The sequence below is a fragment of the Bubalus bubalis genome, chromosome 24 (assembly GCF_019923935.1).
Source record: "Bubalus bubalis isolate 160015118507 breed Murrah chromosome 24, NDDB_SH_1, whole genome shotgun sequence".
NCBI lineage: Eukaryota > Metazoa > Chordata > Mammalia > Artiodactyla > Bovidae > Bubalus > Bubalus bubalis.
In genome coordinates, this window is record NC_059180.1 from 31,648,649 (window position 1) to 31,669,707 (window position 21,059).

General features: G+C 35.7%; 2 protein-coding genes across 6 annotated transcripts in view; one reads left to right on the forward strand and one right to left on the reverse strand.

Moving 5' to 3' along the window:
- GSPT1 (G1 to S phase transition 1) overlaps positions 1-12,218 on the forward strand; it is a 29,655-nt gene extending 17,437 nt beyond the window's left edge. For all 3 annotated transcript variants that reach the window (XM_006073625.3, XM_006073622.3, XM_006073623.3), the window contains exons 7-15: positions 632-812; positions 1,635-1,789; positions 1,888-2,028; positions 3,317-3,410; positions 4,259-4,339; positions 8,639-8,812; positions 9,648-9,737; positions 9,849-10,017; positions 11,729-12,218. In XM_006073625.3, coding sequence (XP_006073687.1) covers positions 632-812; positions 1,635-1,789; positions 1,888-2,028; positions 3,317-3,410; positions 4,259-4,339; positions 8,639-8,812; positions 9,648-9,737; positions 9,849-10,017; positions 11,729-11,781 — 1,138 coding nt within the window. In that variant the 3' untranslated portion in view covers positions 11,782-12,218. The remainder of the gene's footprint in view (positions 1-631; positions 813-1,634; positions 1,790-1,887; positions 2,029-3,316; positions 3,411-4,258; positions 4,340-8,638; positions 8,813-9,647; positions 9,738-9,848; positions 10,018-11,728) is intronic.
- Positions 1-21,059, reverse strand: part of TNFRSF17 (TNF receptor superfamily member 17) — a 138,091-nt gene that overhangs the window by 112,642 nt on the left and 4,390 nt on the right. The gene's annotated exons all lie outside the window — the stretch shown is intronic.

Below are 21,059 nucleotides of genomic sequence, written 5' to 3' on the forward strand. Positions count from 1 at the left end.
ATCAAGAGGCTTTTTAGTTCCTCTTCACTTTCTGCCATAAGGGTGGTGTCATCTGCATATCTGAGGTTATTGATATTTCTTACTTACTATGAAATACAGATGATGTGATGAGGTAATCTAAATTAATACTGTTATGGATGGTTTGAATTTATATATGTAATTTTATATGGCAAAGAAATATCCAAATAAATATTAGCAAGTAACCATTGTTTCCAAATGGTGGGTTAGTGGCCTTCACTTTTAGAAGGTACCCTTAGACAGCCTTACTTGTATTATACTTTGTGCTAGATGATTTTTAAAATGAAATATAAAGGAACTCATTACTTAACTCATAGTGATATTGGCATTGGTACTAAATAGTCTTTCTGTGTATGTTGTCATCTTGTTATTATACCTAATATTTGCTTACAGAATGTATAATTGACACTGGATATATATAAAAGCTCTTGAGTGTTTGAATCAGAAGAATATAAGTTTTAGTCATTTAACTTTTACTTCTACCCAGTCCTGTTCATGATTTAAATGTATGTTGAACATAAAATTCTTCTACCATTAATTACACGTTTAATGGTAGAAGAATATTTTTAAAACTCCTGTTCTTACCAGTATTGTTATTTTAAAATTATTTCAGGTACTTATCTTGGGCCTTAGACACAAATCAGGAAGAAAGAGACAAGGGTAAAACAGTAGAAGTGGGTCGTGCCTATTTTGAAACGGAAAAGAAGCATTTTACAATTCTAGATGCCCCTGGCCACAAGAGTTTTGTCCCAAATATGATTGGTGGTGCTTCTCAAGCTGATTTGGCTGTACTGGTAAGGAAAGATGTTTCCAGTTCATCCCTGTATTTCTTCGCAGCCCAACTTGAAATGTAAACTCTTGGATTTACCTTCTAAAAGCTAGAATTTAGATTACAGTGAACTGTAAAATATACAAAGTTACAGTTTTCGCTTTGTTTCACTAATCTGCCCAAGAAATCTTCATAATTTGATTTACTTATGAAAAAGTTTCTGCTTTTCTCTACCATTGCTATTATCTCTGTGCCCGAAATTAGTGTCCACTGACTGCTAAACCTAATCCATTTTGTACTCAATCCTGTGAGTACAAAAACGAGTAAGAAATTATCTGTTTAAGATCTTCAGTCATTTTGCAACTTGGCGGTAGTTATTGTACTAGCACTAAATCACATATATGTTTGAAATGTAAAACATAAATTTACATATAAATGTAAAAATAAAATATAAAATATAAAAATGTACTAGATTTTGGAGAATTGGGAATGAGAAGAAACATATACCAAAATTTTAAAGTATTTAGACATTGTAACATTCAAAAGTACATATATGCTCAGACGATAAAAGAATCTACCTGCAATGCAGGAGACCCAGGTTCAATCCCTGGGTCAGGAAGATCCCTTGGAGAAGGCAGGCCTCTCCAGTGTTTTTGCCTACAGAATGCCGTGGACAGAGGAGCCTGTCAGGCTGTGGGGTCACAAAGAGCTGGACACACTGAATGACTAACTCACTCACTTCTATTTTCTTGCAAGATGCTTCTGATAAAACTGAAAAGAAAAATGTTGTATTGCTAGAAGAGTGTACTTGAATGTGTAAGAATAAACTGTTGATTTCTTGGAACAGGTAATCTCTGCCAGGAAAGGAGAGTTTGAAACTGGATTTGAGAAAGGAGGACAGACGAGAGAACATGCCATGCTGGCAAAGACGGCAGGCGTCAAACACTTGATTGTGCTCATTAATAAGATGGACGACCCAACAGTGAATTGGAGCAATGAGAGGCAAGCTTGGATGTCTTACTGTTTGTTCATACTCTGTTTAATGTTGAAACTATAGAGTTCAGATGCTTTACATTATAATTATTTATAAATATTGATAGATATGAAGAATGTAAAGAGAAACTGGTGCCGTTTTTGAAAAAAGTTGGCTTTAATCCCAAAAAGGACATTCACTTCATGCCATGCTCAGGACTGACGGGAGCAAATCTTAAGGAGCAATCAGATTTCTGTCCTTGGTACATGTAAGTAATCTTTTTAATTTAGTTTGTGTCTTATTAAGTAATCTTTTTTTAAATTAATTTTTTGGCTGCACAGCATGTGAGATCTTATTTCCCTGACTAAGGCTCGAATCTGTGCCCCCTGGATCACTACGGAAAGCCCAGTGTGTTTATGTGTGTTAGCCGCTCAGTCGTGTCTGACTCTTTACGACCCCATGGACCATAGCTCACCAGGCTCCTCTGTCCATGGGATTCTCCAGGCAAGAATACTGTAACCTTTCCCTTCTCCAGGGGATCTTCCCCACCCAGGGACCAAACCAGGGGCTCCTGCATTGCAGGCAGATTCTTCATGGGTTGAGCTACCTGGGAAGCCCAATAATTTAAGAAAATATTGAGTGTAACCTTGGCTTTAAAAATGCCATGACCTTTGTCTTTTACCTGGGTTTTCTTTCTTGTTATTGAATTGTTAGGGTACTTTATGCACTGGGTACAATTCCCTTATCAGAGACATGATTTGCAAGCATTTTCTCCCATTCTGTGGGGCTATCTTTTTACTTTCTTCATAGTGTCCTTTGAAATACAAAAAGGTCTTAATTTTGATGAAATCTTGTTTATTTTTTTCTCTGTTTATTTTTTTCTCTTAATTGTGCTTTTGGTGTCATGCCTAGGGAATTGTTGCCCAATCCAGTCATAAAGAATTAGACCTGTTATTTTCATTTAAGCCTATTGAAGCTCTTAGGTGTGTGTTTCATTTTTGGATTAATTTTTTATAAGGTAAAGTCTTGAATACTTCAGCTTTGTGAGTATTTAAATTGGGAAATGTGAGTCTTTGACTTTTATCCCTCCACCCCCCAAGAATATTTTGCCTTTTTGGGTCCCTTGAATTTCCATATGAACATTGGGATCAGCTGGTCAAATTTCTGCAAAAAGGCAGTGGGACTTTAATAAGAACTGCACTGAATTTGTAGATCAGTTTGGGGGGAACATTGCGATCTTGGCAATATTATACCTCCCAATTCACATACTGTAGTTTTAAGGGGGAAATTATAGAATCTTGATTTCAGAGCTGGAAAAAGTCCATGAAAAATTAGGTTATATAGTGTGGCTTCTATTTATTACAACATGTGGGTTATTGGCCATTAAATATTTTTATAAGTTTACAGGGAAACTTTTTCATTATATTAATCTATTATGTAATTTTTTTGAAAACATTTCTGAGGAATAAGTAAGATGAACTAGATAAAGTTAGAGCCATGTAATTTCTTAAAATTTTAACATTTATGTTGACTCTTTAACTTTATTATATTCTCAGTGGATTACCATTTATTCCATATCTGGATAATTTGCCAAACTTCAATAGATCAGTTGATGGACCAATCAGGCTGCCAATTGTGGATAAGTACAAGGTACCCAAAATGTTCAAGAAATTGGGTTTTATGGGAGGTGACAAATTATTTTGTGTTCTGTTTTAAACTATGAAATAACTTTAACAATTAACAACATAACACAGGTATCTCTTTAATAAAGATTATGTTATTCAGTGATATAGACAGACCATAATTAAATCAGTTTAATTTAATTTGGTTGTTTTCTATGAGCCAGTGATCATTTTTTGGTGAGAGATTCTTATAAGTAAAACTTCTGAAAGAGGTTCTACATTAAAGTTGATAGATACTGACAAATAGCCTTCCAAAATGCAGCGCTAATTTACATGACCACCAGCAGTATGAACATGTTTACCATGGCCTAACCAACACTGGATGTAGTCTTTAAAAAATAAGCTTCAAATAAAGAAAAAATAATAAGCTTCACTATTTTTAACTATGTTTTCAGCTTCATTTTAAGTACTGCACTATCAATATGTAGTATTTTGCTTTTTTCAAATACGTCATTATTTCATTAGCTTCATGCTAAATTTCTTGAAATTTAGTTTTTAAATAGGGAACATCTCAGACAGTTTTGAGAGAACCTCAATTTGAACAACAAATTTAGATCTTCAAACGTATAATTCTGTCTCCTGCAGTGTGTTTTCAAATCCCTAGGCATACTTATTTATTAGTATTATATATATGTATGTGCTTTTGAAATAGAGTATTTGTTGCCTGTGTCTAAGATTAATCCTAAGGATTCTACCACTTGAGCTAAAGATTTTCTTTTCTGAATAAGCCTTGCAAGATTTCACTTTGGGTTGTTGAACTCCTGTATAGTAGTAACAGAAGTCTGACATTTGGTTTTTTATTTTAAATTTAAACAGGATATGGGCACTGTGGTCCTGGGAAAGCTGGAATCAGGATCTATTTGTAAAGGCCAGCAGCTTGTGATGATGCCAAACAAGGTAAGAGTTCATAATGCTCTTGTTCATTTAAATTTTCTCTTGAAAATATTAGTAAGGAATCAGAACTTTTCAATCTTAGGGATTTCATTAAAAGAAACCACTTTTTAAATCCAACATTGGTGGTGGTGGTGGTTTAGTCGCTAAGTTGTGTCCGACTCTTGCGACCCCATGAACTGTAGCCTGTCAGGCTCCTCTATCCATGGGATTCTCCAGGCAAAAATACTGGAGTGGGTTGCCATTTCCTTCTCCAGGGGATCTTCCCAACTCAGGGATCGAACCCAGGTCTCTTCCACTGCAGGCAGATTGTTTACCAACTGAGCTATGCGGAGCTAGTTAATGTCAAGTGCAAAATTTAATCAAGAATATGTGGTGTTATTTACTGACAAATGGAGAACGGACAGTATTAGCACCATGTCAGAGTTAAAAGGTACGTCATCATGAGAGCTTCAGTTAGTTATTTTATAGGAAGTAAATAAAGATTTGAAGTGGTTGAGTGATTTGCTTCTGTTAACATTCTAGATTAGTAAGTGAGCCAGGGATGAAAACTCAGGTTTAACATTAATATAATTAGCTTTCTTTTATTTTTTGTACATAGTAGTTATGTTGGATACTATAAAATGTGTCCAAGCTATGCTCCTAATTTATTTGGGGAGAAAGGGATTTTTTTTTTTTTTTTTTAAATAATAAATGGGTCTTTTCTTGACTCTTAATACCTTATTGTAGTTTCTTCATTATAGGAGAGGGTTTCATTAAATAACATGAAAAAATCTCAATGAACTATATTCCTTTGTGTTATTTTTGACTGGTCAGTTGCTGGTAATTGCAGATGACCTGTTACTAAGAAACTGTTACCTGTTTTCCAGAGGACTTCTCTAACAATTCAAAGATGTTGTTTATGTAGGAAAAGGCCTGAATTATCAGAACCTCCAAATAGACATTTTGTTAGATTTAACTGAGAATTTCTTTACCATGCTTATTCCAGGCAAAGAATATTACAAAAGATAATTGTCAATGTACTGTTGAGTTTTAATGGAAACCTTACAAAGTATACTTCAGGGTTTCTTGATGCCTTATGCATTGGAGATCAGAGTATGCTATCATAGTCTCTTTTCTTTAAGAGGTAATTATGCAGCGATAAATGAGTGAAAATAATGGTCAGTTTGAATCCTTGTTGTATTTTGTCTGTTGAGCAATCACAGAAGTCAAATTTGCTTGTGGAGATGGAAGCAAGGGGCTGGGGGAAGAAGAATGGGGAGTGGATTCTTAATGGGCACAGAACTTCCTTTTGGGGTGATGATGTTTTGGAACCAGATACTGATAATGGTTGTATACCATTGTGAATGTCGATGCCACTGAATTGTATGATGTAAAATAGTTTTAAAAGGTAAATATGAGTATTTTATCACAATGGAAAAGTACTTACTATGGGCAAGTGAACTTAGTGCTGGGCTGTAGTTAAAGGTGAAGGGACTCAATATATTAGTTCTCTTTAGAAACTATCACTTTACACTAATTACTGAACAGGTCAGTGTAGCATATCTTACAGGTGTTAATCAGTCCTTAAGAACTCAGTTTACTTCAGTCCCTGAGTTTCAGTGGAATAGAATTATGTTTTAAAAGATGTTAGACTATGCTGTGCTGTGCTTAATTGCTCAGTCGTGTCCAACTCTTTGCAATCCCATTGACTGTAGTCCACCAGGCACCTCTGTCCATGGGGATTCTCCAAGCAAGAATACTGGAGTGGGTTGCCATGCCCTCATCCAGGGCATCTTCCCAACCCAGGGATTGATTGAACCCAGTTCTCCTGCATTGCAGCTGGATTCTTTACTGTCTGAGCAACCAGGGAAGCCCAGATGTAAGACTATTTTACATTGAAAAATTATAGGTAGCGAACCTACAGAATGGGGGTAAGAAATTGTATATCATAAATCTGATAAAGGGGTTACTATCCATAATATATCAAGAACTACAACTCAACAACAAAAAGAAAGAACCTGACTAAAAAATTAGCAAAGAACTTAAAGCAGGCATTTCTCAAAGAAGATGAACAAGTGGCCAACAAACACATGAAAAGAAGCTCAACATCACTAATCATTGCTGCCGCTGCTGCTACTGCTGCTAAGTCGCTTCAGTCGCGTCCGACTCTGTGCGACCCCAGAGACGGCAGCCCACCAGGCTCCGCCGTCCCTGGGATTCTCCAGGCAAGAAACACTGGAGTGGGTTGCCATTTCCTTCTCCAATGCATGAAAGGGAAAAGTGAAGTCGCTCAGTAAGTGTCCGACTCTTTATGACCCCATGGACTACAGCCTACCAGGCTCCTCCGTCCATGGGATTTTCCAGGCAAGAGTACTGGAGTGGGTTACCATTGCCTTCTCCGGTGAGATAATACCTCACAGCCATCTGGATGGCTATTTAAAAAAAAAGAAAAACCCAGAAAATAACAAATGCTGGCGAGGATGTAAAGATTTGGAACCCTTTCTGGATTGTTGGAAGGAACGTAAAATTGTGCAGCTGCTGGGGAAGACTTAACGGCATTTCTTCAAAAACAAAAATAATAATAAAAATAGAATAATCATGATCCAGCAGTTCCACATCTGAGTATACACCCTTAAAAGCTGAAAGCAGACCTTGAAGAACCAATGTCCATAGCACCCAACACAAGGAAGCAGGAGCAAACAGATACGGTGTACACATAAAACGGCGTATCACTCAGCTTAGAAAGGAAGGATATTCTAATATAGGCTAAACATGGATGAACCTGGAGGGCATTACTACTAAGTGAAATAAGCCAGCCAGCCATACATACATAAATCATGTATGACTCTCCACTTTTGTGAAGCACTTTGAGTAGATAAAATCTTTACTACCTCTCAGAAAGTAATTAAAAAATTAATCTTAATTTTTCATAAGTATGGATTACAGAGTTGACTTGCTCTATTTTGTTTAGTTATAAAAGTCTTCATTTAGGGAAAGGAATTGTTACACTGGATTATTTGGGCAAAAAGTAGTAAACATACTTGTTTGGTTATATATGATGGAACTGCTAGTTTCTACCTCTTTATTCCATTACTCTAAAGAATTTGCTAGCAAATACGGCTGTACTACCAGTTTTGGGAATGAATTTCAAAACAGGTATCAGTAAGGTATAGGCTACCTTTTGGGAAAGAAAGCCATTATTTGTGTATGTGTATGGGGGAGAAACTACTGGAGTTTAGCAAATGACAGTTTGTAGAATTCTGGTATGTTATACAATGATTCTGGATTTTCTACTGTTTATCTACCATCCAATGAGAAAGTTCATTTTTGTCTTGAAGCTTGTTATTTTGTTTTGTTTTCTGGCATGTGTTTTAAAAATATGAATTATCTCCAAGGGAGGAAATGGAGTAAAATAAGGGACTACTTTGTGAGGATTGCTTTTAACATTTTTCCCCATCTATATGCTTAAAAAAATTATTGTAGTAAAAGACAAATTTTACCACTATTGACATTTTGTACATTCACAGTATTGTGCAGCCATCACCACGTCTAGTTCCAAAACATTTCCATCACCCTAGAAGGAAACCTTCTACCTATTAAACAGTCAGTGTGCTTTTAAAGCTTAGCTGTTCAAATAACCTTAGAAAAATACATTCTTCAGATGTTTGGGGATTGATAGGTAATAGAAGCTATGTCCAGAGAAGGCAATGGCACCCCACTCCAGTACTCTTGCCTGGAAAATCCCATGGACGGAGGAGCCTGGTAGGCTGCAGTCCATGGGGTCGCTAGGAGTCAACATGACTGAGCGACTTCACTTTCACTTTTCCCTTTCATGCATTGGAGAAGGAAATGGCAACCCACTCCAGTGTTCTTGCCTGGAGAATCCCAGGGACGGGGGAGCCTGGTGGGCTGCCGTCTATGGGGTCGCACAGAGTCAGACACGACTGAAGTGACTTAGCAGCAGCAGCAGCTATGTCTCTTAACTCCTGAAATTTAAGAATAATAAAAGTTATATCTATAAAATTAAAATGATTTATGTTTTAATTTTAAAAAAGTAAGAAAGGCAGATATTCTGTTTGGAAATTATTAGGATGTGATATTTAAAAAATGACAGATAAATCTTTTAATTGGCAGCTTGTAATTCTAGGATATGATTTTCATTAAGTTCATGTTATACAAATGTTACAGAGTTTTAAACTCAAAAGAATTACTTTGGCTAATCAACAACCACAGAAAAATGTGACTTGTAAGTCTTCAGCAAACATTTTCCATTCTACAATGTAGTGAATGTATCAAGTTTTCCAATCTTGGTTTCTTTTTAAGCACAATGTGGAAGTTCTTGGAATCCTTTCTGATGATGTGGAAACCGATTCTGTAGCCCCAGGTGAAAACCTCAAAATCAGACTGAAAGGAATTGAAGAGGAGGAGATTCTTCCAGGGTTCATACTTTGTGATCCTAATAATCTTTGTCATTCTGGTCGCACATTTGATGCCCAGGTAAACCAGATATTGTTGTTATCATGATGACCTTCACTGTCACAATGAGACTAGGATGTAAATGCCCTTTGTCCTGATTACTGCTGATACGCCATTGTGTGCAGAAGGGGAACTGAAGTAGGATAAACCATATATAGAGATCACAACAGCTGTGATGTATATCTCATACCCAAATGGTCTTTGATGGTACAAGTCCTGGGTAGAAAGTATGCATTTTTAGTTTTTATGTTCTGTTGATAATATATATTGATACTTAATATTTTGCTTAAAGTGTCTTTATGCTCTACTTTAAGTAGAGCATAGTTGCCTTGGAAGTCATGGTTTGTCTGCTTATGCAGAGCAAGCAAATTTCCAGATAGGAAAACAATTAATTTCTCCATGTTATTAGCAACCTGACTTCCCCAGGAGGATGACAGAGTAAGTTAACTGGTACAACTCACAGAATTTTTGAGTTGTTATATGATGATTAATCAAGTTCGATTTTTATGTCAGATACAAGCTTGTTAACTTTGGAGCTTGGATACTGGGAAATGGATAAAACTAAGTTCGTATCAGGAGGGAAAATTCTAGCATGTGAGCAGCAGTGAATGCCTTGGTGGGGGAGTATAGAGGAAAGGCTTCCCAGAGAAGAAAGTATGCCTATGTTTTTAAAGTTTGGGCACTTGCCAAGAAGATCTGTAGGATAAGGACATCAAAAATTCATGCTTTGAGGTAATCCAATCTGACCTATCACTTCCAACACAAAAATAAGTTGCTGCCCTACTGAAATTGTGAGTTACACATTAAATTCTTTTTTTACCTAGGGATAAAGATGATAATTTTTTTTGTTTGACAGATAGTGATTATAGAGCACAAGTCCATCATCTGCCCAGGTTATAATGCGGTGCTGCATATCCATACCTGTATTGAAGAAGTCGAAATAACAGTGAGTTTTAAGATAACTGGGGTTTTTGTTTTAAGACCATTATTCACACTTCTGGTCTTAAAGATTCTTTTATTAGGCATTATTCTAATCTCATCCTTTTTTCTTGGATAGGCCTTAATCTGCTTGGTAGACAAGAAATCAGGAGAAAAAAGTAAGACTCGACCCCGTTTTGTGAAACAGGATCAAGTGTGCATTGCCCGCTTGAGGACAGCAGGAACCATCTGCCTTGAGACCTTTAAAGACTTCCCTCAAATGGGTCGCTTTACTTTAAGAGATGAGGGTAAGCCTTTAAATTGATGTCCAGAGGTCTGTCTAAGGTGCTTAGCTTTGGTAGTTTTCATCTGAGTACAGTGCACATTAGAAGTTCATAGGAAACTTGGATACCTGTTTATAATATATGTTATATATGTTTTATGAGTTGAATGAATTAAACAGACTTGACCATACACTTTAGTAGTAATGCTCTAGATGAAGAACCTTAATCTTGATATTTTGCAGGCAGTAGGTTTTGAGAGTCCTTTTATTTATTGCTAAATAAGACATTTCTATGATAAAATCCTCTCTAATATGTGTGATAAAACCTCACCTTGAAGGACTTTATCCAGTAGAGCAAATTTTTGCTAATAAGCAAACCTTTGAGGTAGACATCTTATTTTTTAGAAAAAATCATTTTAAAATCCAATATGATAAACTTTAACTGCACTGAAATGGGGGGAGATAAAGGAGTACATAGATTGATAGCCTTAATGCCTAATATATTCAAGGTTTAGTATTTATTCATTATATTTTTTATATTTTTATAAATAAAAATATTTAAAAAGTAATATAAAATAAAATATTTTTATTATATTTTTAATATTTATTATTTATTTCAAGGTTTAATGTTCATGTTCTTGTGTGTGTGTGTCCACTTCTGCCTGAGTGAATTGGAATAGCTGTAATTTTCCTATTTCAAACAGCTATGAAACTTTGGTATCATAGAAACAAAATGACTGTGTTTAATAGAACATTTCTCTTATAGATTATTATTTTAGGTTACTATTTTAAGACTATGGAAGACTTTACATAAAACTTTATGGTTCACTTAAAATACAGAATAGTCAGTTCATATATTAGTTCCAATTCAATTCAGCAAAAACTGTACTGTATATCCACTGAATGTCAGGAGTTGTGCCAAGCACTGGGAATATGATGGATATGGTCCCTGAGCTTTATTTCAGAGGAAACTATATAAAGATGGTATACATTTAAAGTCATTATCTTAAAAGTCTTCTTGATGATAATGAAACTGGCTATTGGGGCTTTCCTATTAATATAACAAAATGAGAATTTTAGTTTGCAATTAGAAATTAATGTAGCAAGAATTTTTAACCTCAGGATTTTTTTCCTCCCCCCTAAAGAATAGCTGGGCTTTTAGGTTTTTCACAAGACCAAATGGATTTTGTATTTCTAATAATAGGGTCTGAGAGCCCTTTTTAACAGCTTTTATTGAGATAATTTAAATACCGTGAAATTGGCCTGTTTGGAGTGTATAGCTCAGTGAATTAGTATGTTCAGAGTTGTATAGTCATCACTACATCCTAATTTTATAACATTTATAACATCTGAAAAAGGAACCCAAATACTTGTTTACCAAGTTACCACCGATTATTCTATCCACCTCTGGCCGTTGTAGGCAACCATATGTCTACTTTTTCTCTGCCTGCCTTTTTTGGACATGACTTATAAACAGAATCATATAGTTTGTGGCCTTTAGTGTGTAGTTTATTTCACTCAGCATGTTTTTGAGGTTCACCCATGCTGTGATATGTATATAATTCATTCCTTTTTATTGCCAAATAATAATTCTACTGTACGGATATATCCATACTTTACTTTTCAGCATAGGTTTTAATTAGTAATTTACATTGTAAAATAATGATGAAGTTTTAATATCTAACATAGCCTTGCTGTTAACTACTGAAAAGGTTTCTTAAAAATTTCATTTCTAGGTAAGACCATTGCAATTGGAAAAGTTCTGAAACTGGTTCCAGAGAAAGACTAAGCATTTTCTTGATGACCCTGCACAATACTGTGAGGAAAATTGACTGCAAAAGCCTACTTCACACCGCCTTCTCTTATTTTCTGCCCATTGACAAAACTCTCCCCATATTTTGCAAAGACAAAATTCACAGCAAAAGTCCACATTATGTCAGCTTTCTCATATTGAGAGCTCTGCTATGCCACTGTTGAATTTTTCCCAAGATTTTTTTCTTCCCCTCTCAAACTCTGCTTCCTTGGACAGATTTGGCAATAGCTTTGTAAGTGATGTGGACATAATCGCCTACAATAATGAAAAACCTACCAGGAATTTTTTTATTTTTCATTTCCCCTTAGGCATACCTAGTCTTTTTCCCCCCAGGCAGATCATTCTGAGTGTGCGAGTGTGTGTGCACATGTTACAAAGACAACTACCATGTTAATAAAATATTCAATTTGAAACCCTTTTTGGTATTTGAATTGCTTTTGAATACTGTTTTTTATCTGGATGTAACATTGTTGCATTAGCTTTTTAACTGGACCAAGTAATCGAGTACATTTTATTACTTGGACTTTTCTAAACTCTTTCCCTCTCCACTACTTAAATGAGGCACTTACAAACCATGTTCAAGTTTGTATTAAAAGAAAGAATTAGATGGAACCCTTCTTTTGATGGTTAATGCATACATACAATATCTTTATGCAACTATGACACTGCTTTATTAGGTCTCTCAGTTATTTTCTGCCAACTGATATTTTAACATGGTTTCTTAAAGTAAGTGGTTTTAAGACACAGGAACAGCATATCTGTAGTTTTCATAAGTATAAAGCATAATGAAATTGTACCCCTACAAAAAATTCCATTAACTTGTTAAATTAGTGGAATTTACAATAAAAACAGCATGTTGAGACCTGGCAAAAATGCCTCCTTTAGTATTTATAAGAGCTGCATGCAACTAGTATGAAAACCATATCGATTGCAAGTGCCAGTTCTATAAATTATTCATTTTATTTATTGTTTATATCAACAATTTTAAAGGCTGGATGACTCTTGCTGGTTAAAGCTAAATCTCATCCAGTAACTAAAGGAATACATATTTAGAACCATCAGAATCTGCACAGACTAAAGTTAACAAGTAGAATTATGTTTTTCTCAATTATTCAAAATTGTTTTCTTAAATATATGCTGAAATTTGCTAAATTATGATTTGGATGGCCCATAGTGCAGCACTGTGGTGGTTTTTAGATTGAATCCTGACCTCCTGCTACAACTGTCATGATTTTGAAATTTTTAATGAGAATAAATGGGAAATGGAAGGGATACTTTCAGGGATTTTTTCTGGGTTTATTGGAAGCCCCACCTTGATTTTGAGTGTTGCCATTTACAGAAGACTTGGCCTCTTTTAGATTGGCTTAATCTCTAAATAAGATCCTTTGTAAGTGTGTATCTAATGACATGTCACTTCCCTGTAATCTTCCTGCCTCAGAAAAGAAAAGCCTCCTCTGACTATTTCCAGCCACAAACATAAAAACTAAATCTATCATGTTTTCATAACTGTAAAATTCCCATTCATTTCATGAATGATGCTACAGCTTATGGACAGAGCACAGTTACTGTCCTGCAGTTTCCTATAACTATACTCATGGTTATTAAAGTTGCATGAAATTTAAGTTATACTATGTTTGCAAATCTGGGCTTTTAGTTTTCTGGAATATGTGGGAGCTTTAATCAATACATTATAACTTTTTATACTTCCAAGTTAATAAGAACAAAATACTAGCAACTGCTTGGATTTTAATGAATCTTTAAAAGCTCAAGAGTCACTGAAATTATTTCCAGAGATATATTTCCATTTTTAAATTGAACACATTTTTTAAAAAAAGTTATGTTTGCTATTAAAACAGTTACACTTTTAGAATATTATGTGCATGTTGCCAAGACTCAAAATGACTTGGATATCAACTGTGAAGGGCCTACCTCTAAAAAAATAAAGAGAATAAATATAATTATGAAATAAAACTTTTGATGGATTCTTGCACATTTATGCAAGTAAGATTATTTAGAAGAAACCTCATTGTTAAATTAACCAACACCATGCATTTTTGTGGGCTTTGAAGATATGTGGGAAGAATGCTTACTTGATGCATTTAAAAACCTTCATTACACTGCCTGGTTACTTGGATGGGCAGATGTGTCTGAAGTGAACTAGCAGTGTGGGGAGATGTTAGACCTATGAAAAGCAATATACAGATTCCTATGCTGTCATTTTGTCTTCTGCAAGTGCGTTTATATTGTTGACAATGCAAAAACAGGGTAATTGGCTACAGACTTAGGATATTACAGACCTAAACCTTTTTCTTTGCTGTCTTTAGCATAGATATGTTAGAATCACAATTTTCTTTGCATCTTTTTACATTAATGATGTTCTTTATACAGCTTTCATGCTAGATTATTTAATCATAGTTTTTTAAATTAATAAACTTAAGATATTGAAGTAAACATTAAATAATTGCCATTTTTCAACCTTTATTTCTTACTATGGGAGAAGGGGAATCTTGTTTTTAATTTGCAAACATAATTCATCCAGTGAAAATCTATGTAAAATCAAACTAAAAGAGATGGACTGAGTATATAATGCTATGAAATTAAGTGACAAATAGTAAGGTATTCTTGAATAATTAAGCCCATGTATATTTGTTTTGAATTGAGTCTTGAAATATGTGATAATTGAATGTAAAAACTTTGTGAATTGTAGAAGAATAAGGTTATTCACTGTAACAAGAGGTAGTTCATACTTGTCTGCTAGTTACATAAACTACAAGAACTACTTTTACAAAATAGGATGGACTTTGAATGTGATGCAGTTGACAGATACTGGCATCCTCAGCTGAAGTGCTACAGATATTGGGGGTCATACGTTCAACCAGCTGCAGTTTTGCAACCCAAGAAAAAGGTGAACTTATGCTCAAAAACTGCTTTCATGATGAACTTTTGAAAAAAAAAATCAAGAAAACTCCCTGGCAATCTTCAGAAACACTAGCTGTGACTAATTACTCCATGGTCTTTGATGGCTGTTCCATCTGGCAGCACTCTAGCACCTTTCCTCACTGGCGTGGACTTCTTATGGACTGCTGCTTCATGGATGACAGCTTCTTTGGTTTGGGTAGGGAAGTTTTTATTACAGCTCTTAACATCAAGCAACTTTCAGCTTTTAAAAACCCTTCGTGAAAATTCTGGTAACAGCCCTATAGCTGATTGTGGAATGATTAAATGTTCAGTGTTGGCCTATCTTAACAGAATAAACTGTGCCATTAATCCTCTCACAGACATACATACATAAGGTAGATAGCAATCAACAGAATTTAGGGGACGATTTTCTGTCTCCAAATAACATGGCTTATATTTCCTCCAGCTGATTTTTTCCATGATTGTAGCAGATGTCATCTAATACCTTTATGATCTTGTTTCTTTCCTCTAGAGATCTTGCCATGGCAGCAACTTAATAAATGTACTTAACACGTGCACAACTCAAAGACTAGTAGGTTTAAATTTAGCACTCAGTTGGTTATATTAGATTTCATAGTAAATGGAATAGGAAGTGTTTTTATTTCCCTGTAGTTCAGTGGTTTCCATTTGAACCAATGTACTGCCAAATTTCAGATAGGGTAAATTTGGTTCAACTTATGATGGTTTTGGCTCTAGGATATTCTTAATTTTCAATATCCTAGGACATAACTGAGTCTTCCTTCAGTAAATGTACTTTTCACATACCTCTAATCCTATGCTTCCTTGAAACAGTAATGTGCTAGCTGAGCTGTTTAAGAAGTGTTTTAAGGGCATGAAGGTGTGGGAATATTGGAGTATTCTCCAAAAAAGGGAGAAGCAGTAAGGCACCATGTCTGATTAGGCAGAAAATTAGGCAGGATTTAAGTGACCCTCAGAATGGTGGTAGTCTTTTCTGCCTTGTCACACATGCCACTGTGCCCTTTACTACGTACCGTGGAAACCTCAGGTTTGTGGACAGCAAAGGTAGAATGACATTGTGCTTCCCAAGGCTCTCCTCTGCCAGGCACATTAGCTTAGTGCTTGTCAGCCCAAGTCCCTGCTACCTCCTTGCTTGCTGCCCAGGAAGAGTGTTTGTGCTGGAGCTGGAGCTCCTGCACACCTCAGGCGACCAGACCACCCACATGCGCTAGGTGAAACTTAGGTCTGAGCCCAGGTCTGCATTTTAAGGACTTAACATTTGGCACACATCTTGGTTAACTAGTTTCTTCTCTTTGTTCTAGAAGAAATGTGGATCTCTCTCAGGCCAGGATTTAGTGACTAGTTTTCGCTGGATGGCAGGTTAATACTTAGTTCTCCTTTTTTAAAAGACAGAATTGAAGGGAACTGATTAGGTTTGCTGGGTTTTTAACCTAATTCCAAAGCATGGCAGAATGCTCTAGGTAGGAATTATGGGAATCCAAGGTAAAGAAACCTTTTTCTTATGATTTGTAGCTACCTACTGTGCCTGACTTGGTGCCTGTGTGAGGATTAAGCCCTTAGTCTGCTCTTGCAATTATTCAAATGACTGAAGTTAAAAAAAATTTGCTTTTGTAATAACAATAAAAATTGTCATCTTCCCTTTTGAAGGATTTGTCCGTTTGTTTATAATTACTGTATTCTGTCATACTCTGAGTGTATCTGCTTTCTTTACAGTTCTCAACATCGTGTTCAGGCATCAGACGACACATAGGCACTGTATAGCTGTGTGTGCAAGGTTGACAATAGAGTACTTTTTATACTTTATGGCCCATGGAACCAGTGTCCGATACAAAAGTTGTATCAACACATTTTAAAGCAGAAAAATAGCGTTAGTACCTTGGATGTTTTAGCTTTGTAGTGGAGAATTTTATCTCCCAGTCTAGAATAAATGATGACCAAATTACAATTAGATTTTAAGTTTTCTGAATTTTAAAAGAACCAAAATTTGATGCTAACATGAAGATTTCGAAAAGTCATATACGGTCATGGCATCTTTTTGTGGTTCTTTGTATTTATATCAGATCAGTCACTCAGTCGTGTCTGACTCTTTGCGACCCCATGAATTGCAGCATGCCAGGCCTCCCTGTCCATCACCAACTCCCAGAGTTCACTCAGACTCACGTCCATCGAGTCAATGATGCCATCCAGCCATCTCATCCTCTATCGTCCCCTTCTCCTCCTGCCCCCAGTCCCTCCCAGCATCAGAGTCTTTTCCAATGAGTCAACTCTTCACATGAGGTGGCCAAAGTACTGGAGTTTCAGCTTTAGCATCATTCCTTCCAAAGAAATCCCAGGGCTGATCTCCTTCAGAATGGACTGGTTGGATCTCCTTGCAGTCCAAGGGACTCTCAAGAGTCTTCTCCAACACCACAGTTCAAAAGCATCAATTCTTCGCGCTCAGCCTTCTTCACAGTCCAACTCTCACAGCCATACATGACCACAGGAAAAACCATAGCCTTGACTAGACGAACCTTTGTTGGCAAAGTAATGTCTCTGCTTTTGAACATGCTATCTAGGTTGGTCATAATTGTCCTTCCAAGGAGTAAGCTTCTTTTTATTTCATGGCTGCAGTCACCATCTGCAGTGATTTTGGAGCCCAGAAAAATAAAGTCTGACACTGTTTCCACTGTTTCCCCATCTACTTCCCATGAAGTGGTGGGACTGGATGCCATGATCTTTGTTTTCTGAATGTTGAGCCTCTTTGTATTTAATTTGTATTTAATTTGTCCTCTAAACTCAACATTAGTCTTTAAAGTGAAATAAACAAGAATAAGCAGTAAAAGAAATTGTAATTTTATTATTTATATGAACCTAATTTGCATTCTAAGGCATTTTCACCAAAAGTTCTGAGTTTAGTGAAGAGCGAGGCTACTGATAATTTCTACCCGAACAATAGTTTAGCTAGAGGGGACATAATGAAAGAAACATGTTGAAATTGTTTTGCACTCTTTGTGACTGTCTAGGTTGAGACTTCACCCCTCTGAATTGAGCAGTACAGTCCTCCTAAAGAACTTTGTTTGCTAATAAATCACACAAATTGTTATACTTCAAACAAAAACTATCTCCATTGCCATCTTTGCTATTTTCCTGGCAAATACACTTAGTTTTAGAATAAAATAAATTTTGAAAGATTAGATTCTGAAGAGTAATTACTATTTATAAAGGTCAGGCAGACAATGTGTACACAAAGGAGAATTTTTTTTATTATTATTAGATAAAACTTGCATACAGAGAACTGCACAGATCTCAAGTTTAACAATGAATTAATCTGGTGTATACAATTATGTTAACATCCCCATCAACATATAGAACATTTTCATCACTACAGAAAGTTTCTTTCTGCCTCTTTCCAATCCATCCCTTCCTCCTGCCAAGGCAATCACTACTCTGCCATAGATTAGTTTTGCCTGTTTTTGAATTCCAGGTAAATGGAATCATGTTATGCACCCAGATGTCTTTTTTCCAGGGGTGTTCAGAGATTAATTAATTCACCTGTCTTATCACTAGTTTATTCTCTTTACTGCTGGGTAATTTGTTTGAATTATCATTAGAAATGCAAATGAATAAATAAGCCAGAGGGAAAGCTTCACATCTCCTCCCTTTATCTGCTTTTATAAAGCTGTTACCACACACAGACCACTTAGTATTCCTCAAAGGTGGTGAAATAACTTAAGCTTCCCTCCCGATCTATCAGTCTTGAGTGCCTGCTGCACTCTGTTCCCTTTGATGTGCCCTGTCAGTTATAACACTGGATTGTCCCAGGACTTCCCTGGTGGCCCAGTGGCTAAGACTCAGTACCCAATGCAGGGGGCCTGGGTTTGATCCCTGGTCAGGGAACTAGAACCCATGCAGAAAACTAAGACTCCGTGCAGCCAAATAAATAAATACTAAGAGAAAAAATACTAGATTGTCCCTATCAGACTTTCATGTTGTTAGAGCCAAGTTCATCTGACTTGTACCTCTGCTGATTAACTCTTTAAATCTCAAGGCTAAGTCCTTGTTTTCTTTTTTGGTAGATTTTACTAAATTACCTGTATGAATAACTTTTAGAAGTTCTTTTATTGATCGCTTATTGACCTATCATAATACTTCACAGAGGCTATTGAAAGTCAAAGTCACTCAGTCCTGTCCAAGTCTTTGCAACCCCATGGACTGGAATTCTCCAGGCAAGAATACTGGAGTAGGTAGCTTTTCTCTTCTCCAGGGTATCTTCCCAATCCAGGAATTGAACCAGGGTCTCCTGCATTGCAGGTGGACTCTACCAACTGAGCTATCAGGGAAGCCCAAATATTGAGGCTATTGAAAACCTTCCTAATTTAAGTAAAGATGCACTTTGACTATCAATAACATTTACCAGTTACATACTGTTGTGGTTAAATGAACACAGTCCTCCAAGAAGTTGTCAGCTGCTTATCTTCAATAATAAAAGATGATCAATGGTGCTGAAAGCACCCCCACACACCCTTTTTTAAGCCTAGAAATCACTTCTGAGACTAGTCTTGATGACATTTCTCAGGGAATATAAGGCTGATAGGATTAAAGAATCGTCTTCCTAAATGGTGTACAAGGAGGCATTGGTGTCCTTTGTGAGACAAGAGTTAAATGGGGTGCTCAAGGCACCCACACAGCTGTACACAGATACAGGGAGAGAGCTAAACAGGAATAGCAAACAGGTTAATAGTTTCCCTACTGAAATTTTCTCTGGTTTCACTGTTTTCCTGCTTCTCATTCACTAGGGCCTTCATTCCCTAATTTTTTTTTTTTTTTAATCAGAATCTAGTAATTTCTTGACTTAACCACCTCTTCTTCCCTCCTTGAGTTTAGGCATACTGCCTCCCCTCTTTCAGACCCTAAGATGCACATTCCACTTTCCAATCCTTTTAATGATGATTATTTTCAGCAAAAGGCTAAGCCTGTCCTATTACAGTATGTGCCAGGTACTATGTACATATATACGTTATCTCATTCAATTCTCTTAACAATTCCAGTGCAGAACTAGTTTCCTCTTACATATTTAAAAAAAAAAAAAAGAGGCTTGGGAGATTAGCTGACTTGTCCAAAGCTAAATAACTACTATATTACTGCGTTAGGATCCAGACTCAAATCTTTCTGACCAAAAAGACCATATTCTTCCTATTTCCCTTATGTCACAGTCTATACTGTTAGCAATACTGTTTCACCTCATGCCTAGATCAATATTTCCTAGCAGATTTCAATACTAGGATAGATCTTGAGGACACTGACAGAACATTTTAAAAATTGCTTTTAGATAACTCAGACATGGATATTTAACTATATGGCTTATTTTGCCATTTGTACTAATAATTATCTTAACTTTGCAGGGCTGTCTAGATTTACTAGTTGATTCTAGCAAATATTTATTTTCAAGTAACTAGAATTTGAGCTCCATTATTAAATTTGTTATTAAACTTTGTTTACCATCCAGCAACATCTTCATACATTCTTTGCAGATAGTTGCATCATGATTTATTAAATCCTTTATACGAGTATATACTACTTTACATACAGTTGATGCCATTTTGTTAATAAGCAGGCAGATTTGCAACTACTAAAAAAATTTCAAAAATAAAGAGAAACCTTTTAGTACCTTCAGGAAAACAATAGTATTCAGTGAGACCTGGATACTCAAAATGTTGACTGACTCTTACTTAATATATGCTTACTAGAAAAGAAATACTACAAAACTTAGTAATTGTCCCATTAGAAATGTACATGCTAAATGACTTTGATTTCTTCCCCAAGATGTTAATATATTAATTTTTAAAAAGCAATTTGCATATATGGTTCAAGATACTTATTACTTTTCCTTTAACTCAATTTCCACTAATAGAACTGCTTTTATTATTCCTTTACAAGTACAATTTTCATTTTGGCTGGCAATTATCATATTTAATTCATTTAAAATTGGATAAAGGATAGATGGGCATAAATAATGTAATTAAGTAAGTAGAGTCTGGATAAAGTTTACAGAGTATTAATCTTGTGTGTGTTCAACAGTATCTTGAGTTTAAAAAGTTTTAAAAGAAGAGGTAGAATTGACTGCAGTTTAAGAAAAATTTAAGTTACTTAATTTATGAATGAAATATTTACCCTCAGGTATTGAGTGAAATTTTATAGAATAATGTGGATTATTCAGGTTAGTTCTCTTAAAAGACTAATTGACAAGAGTAAAATATTTTCCAGCATAAATCCCAAAGTTAAATAACATACTGCGGCAACTACATCTATACAGAAACAAATGAAGTACAATTCACATT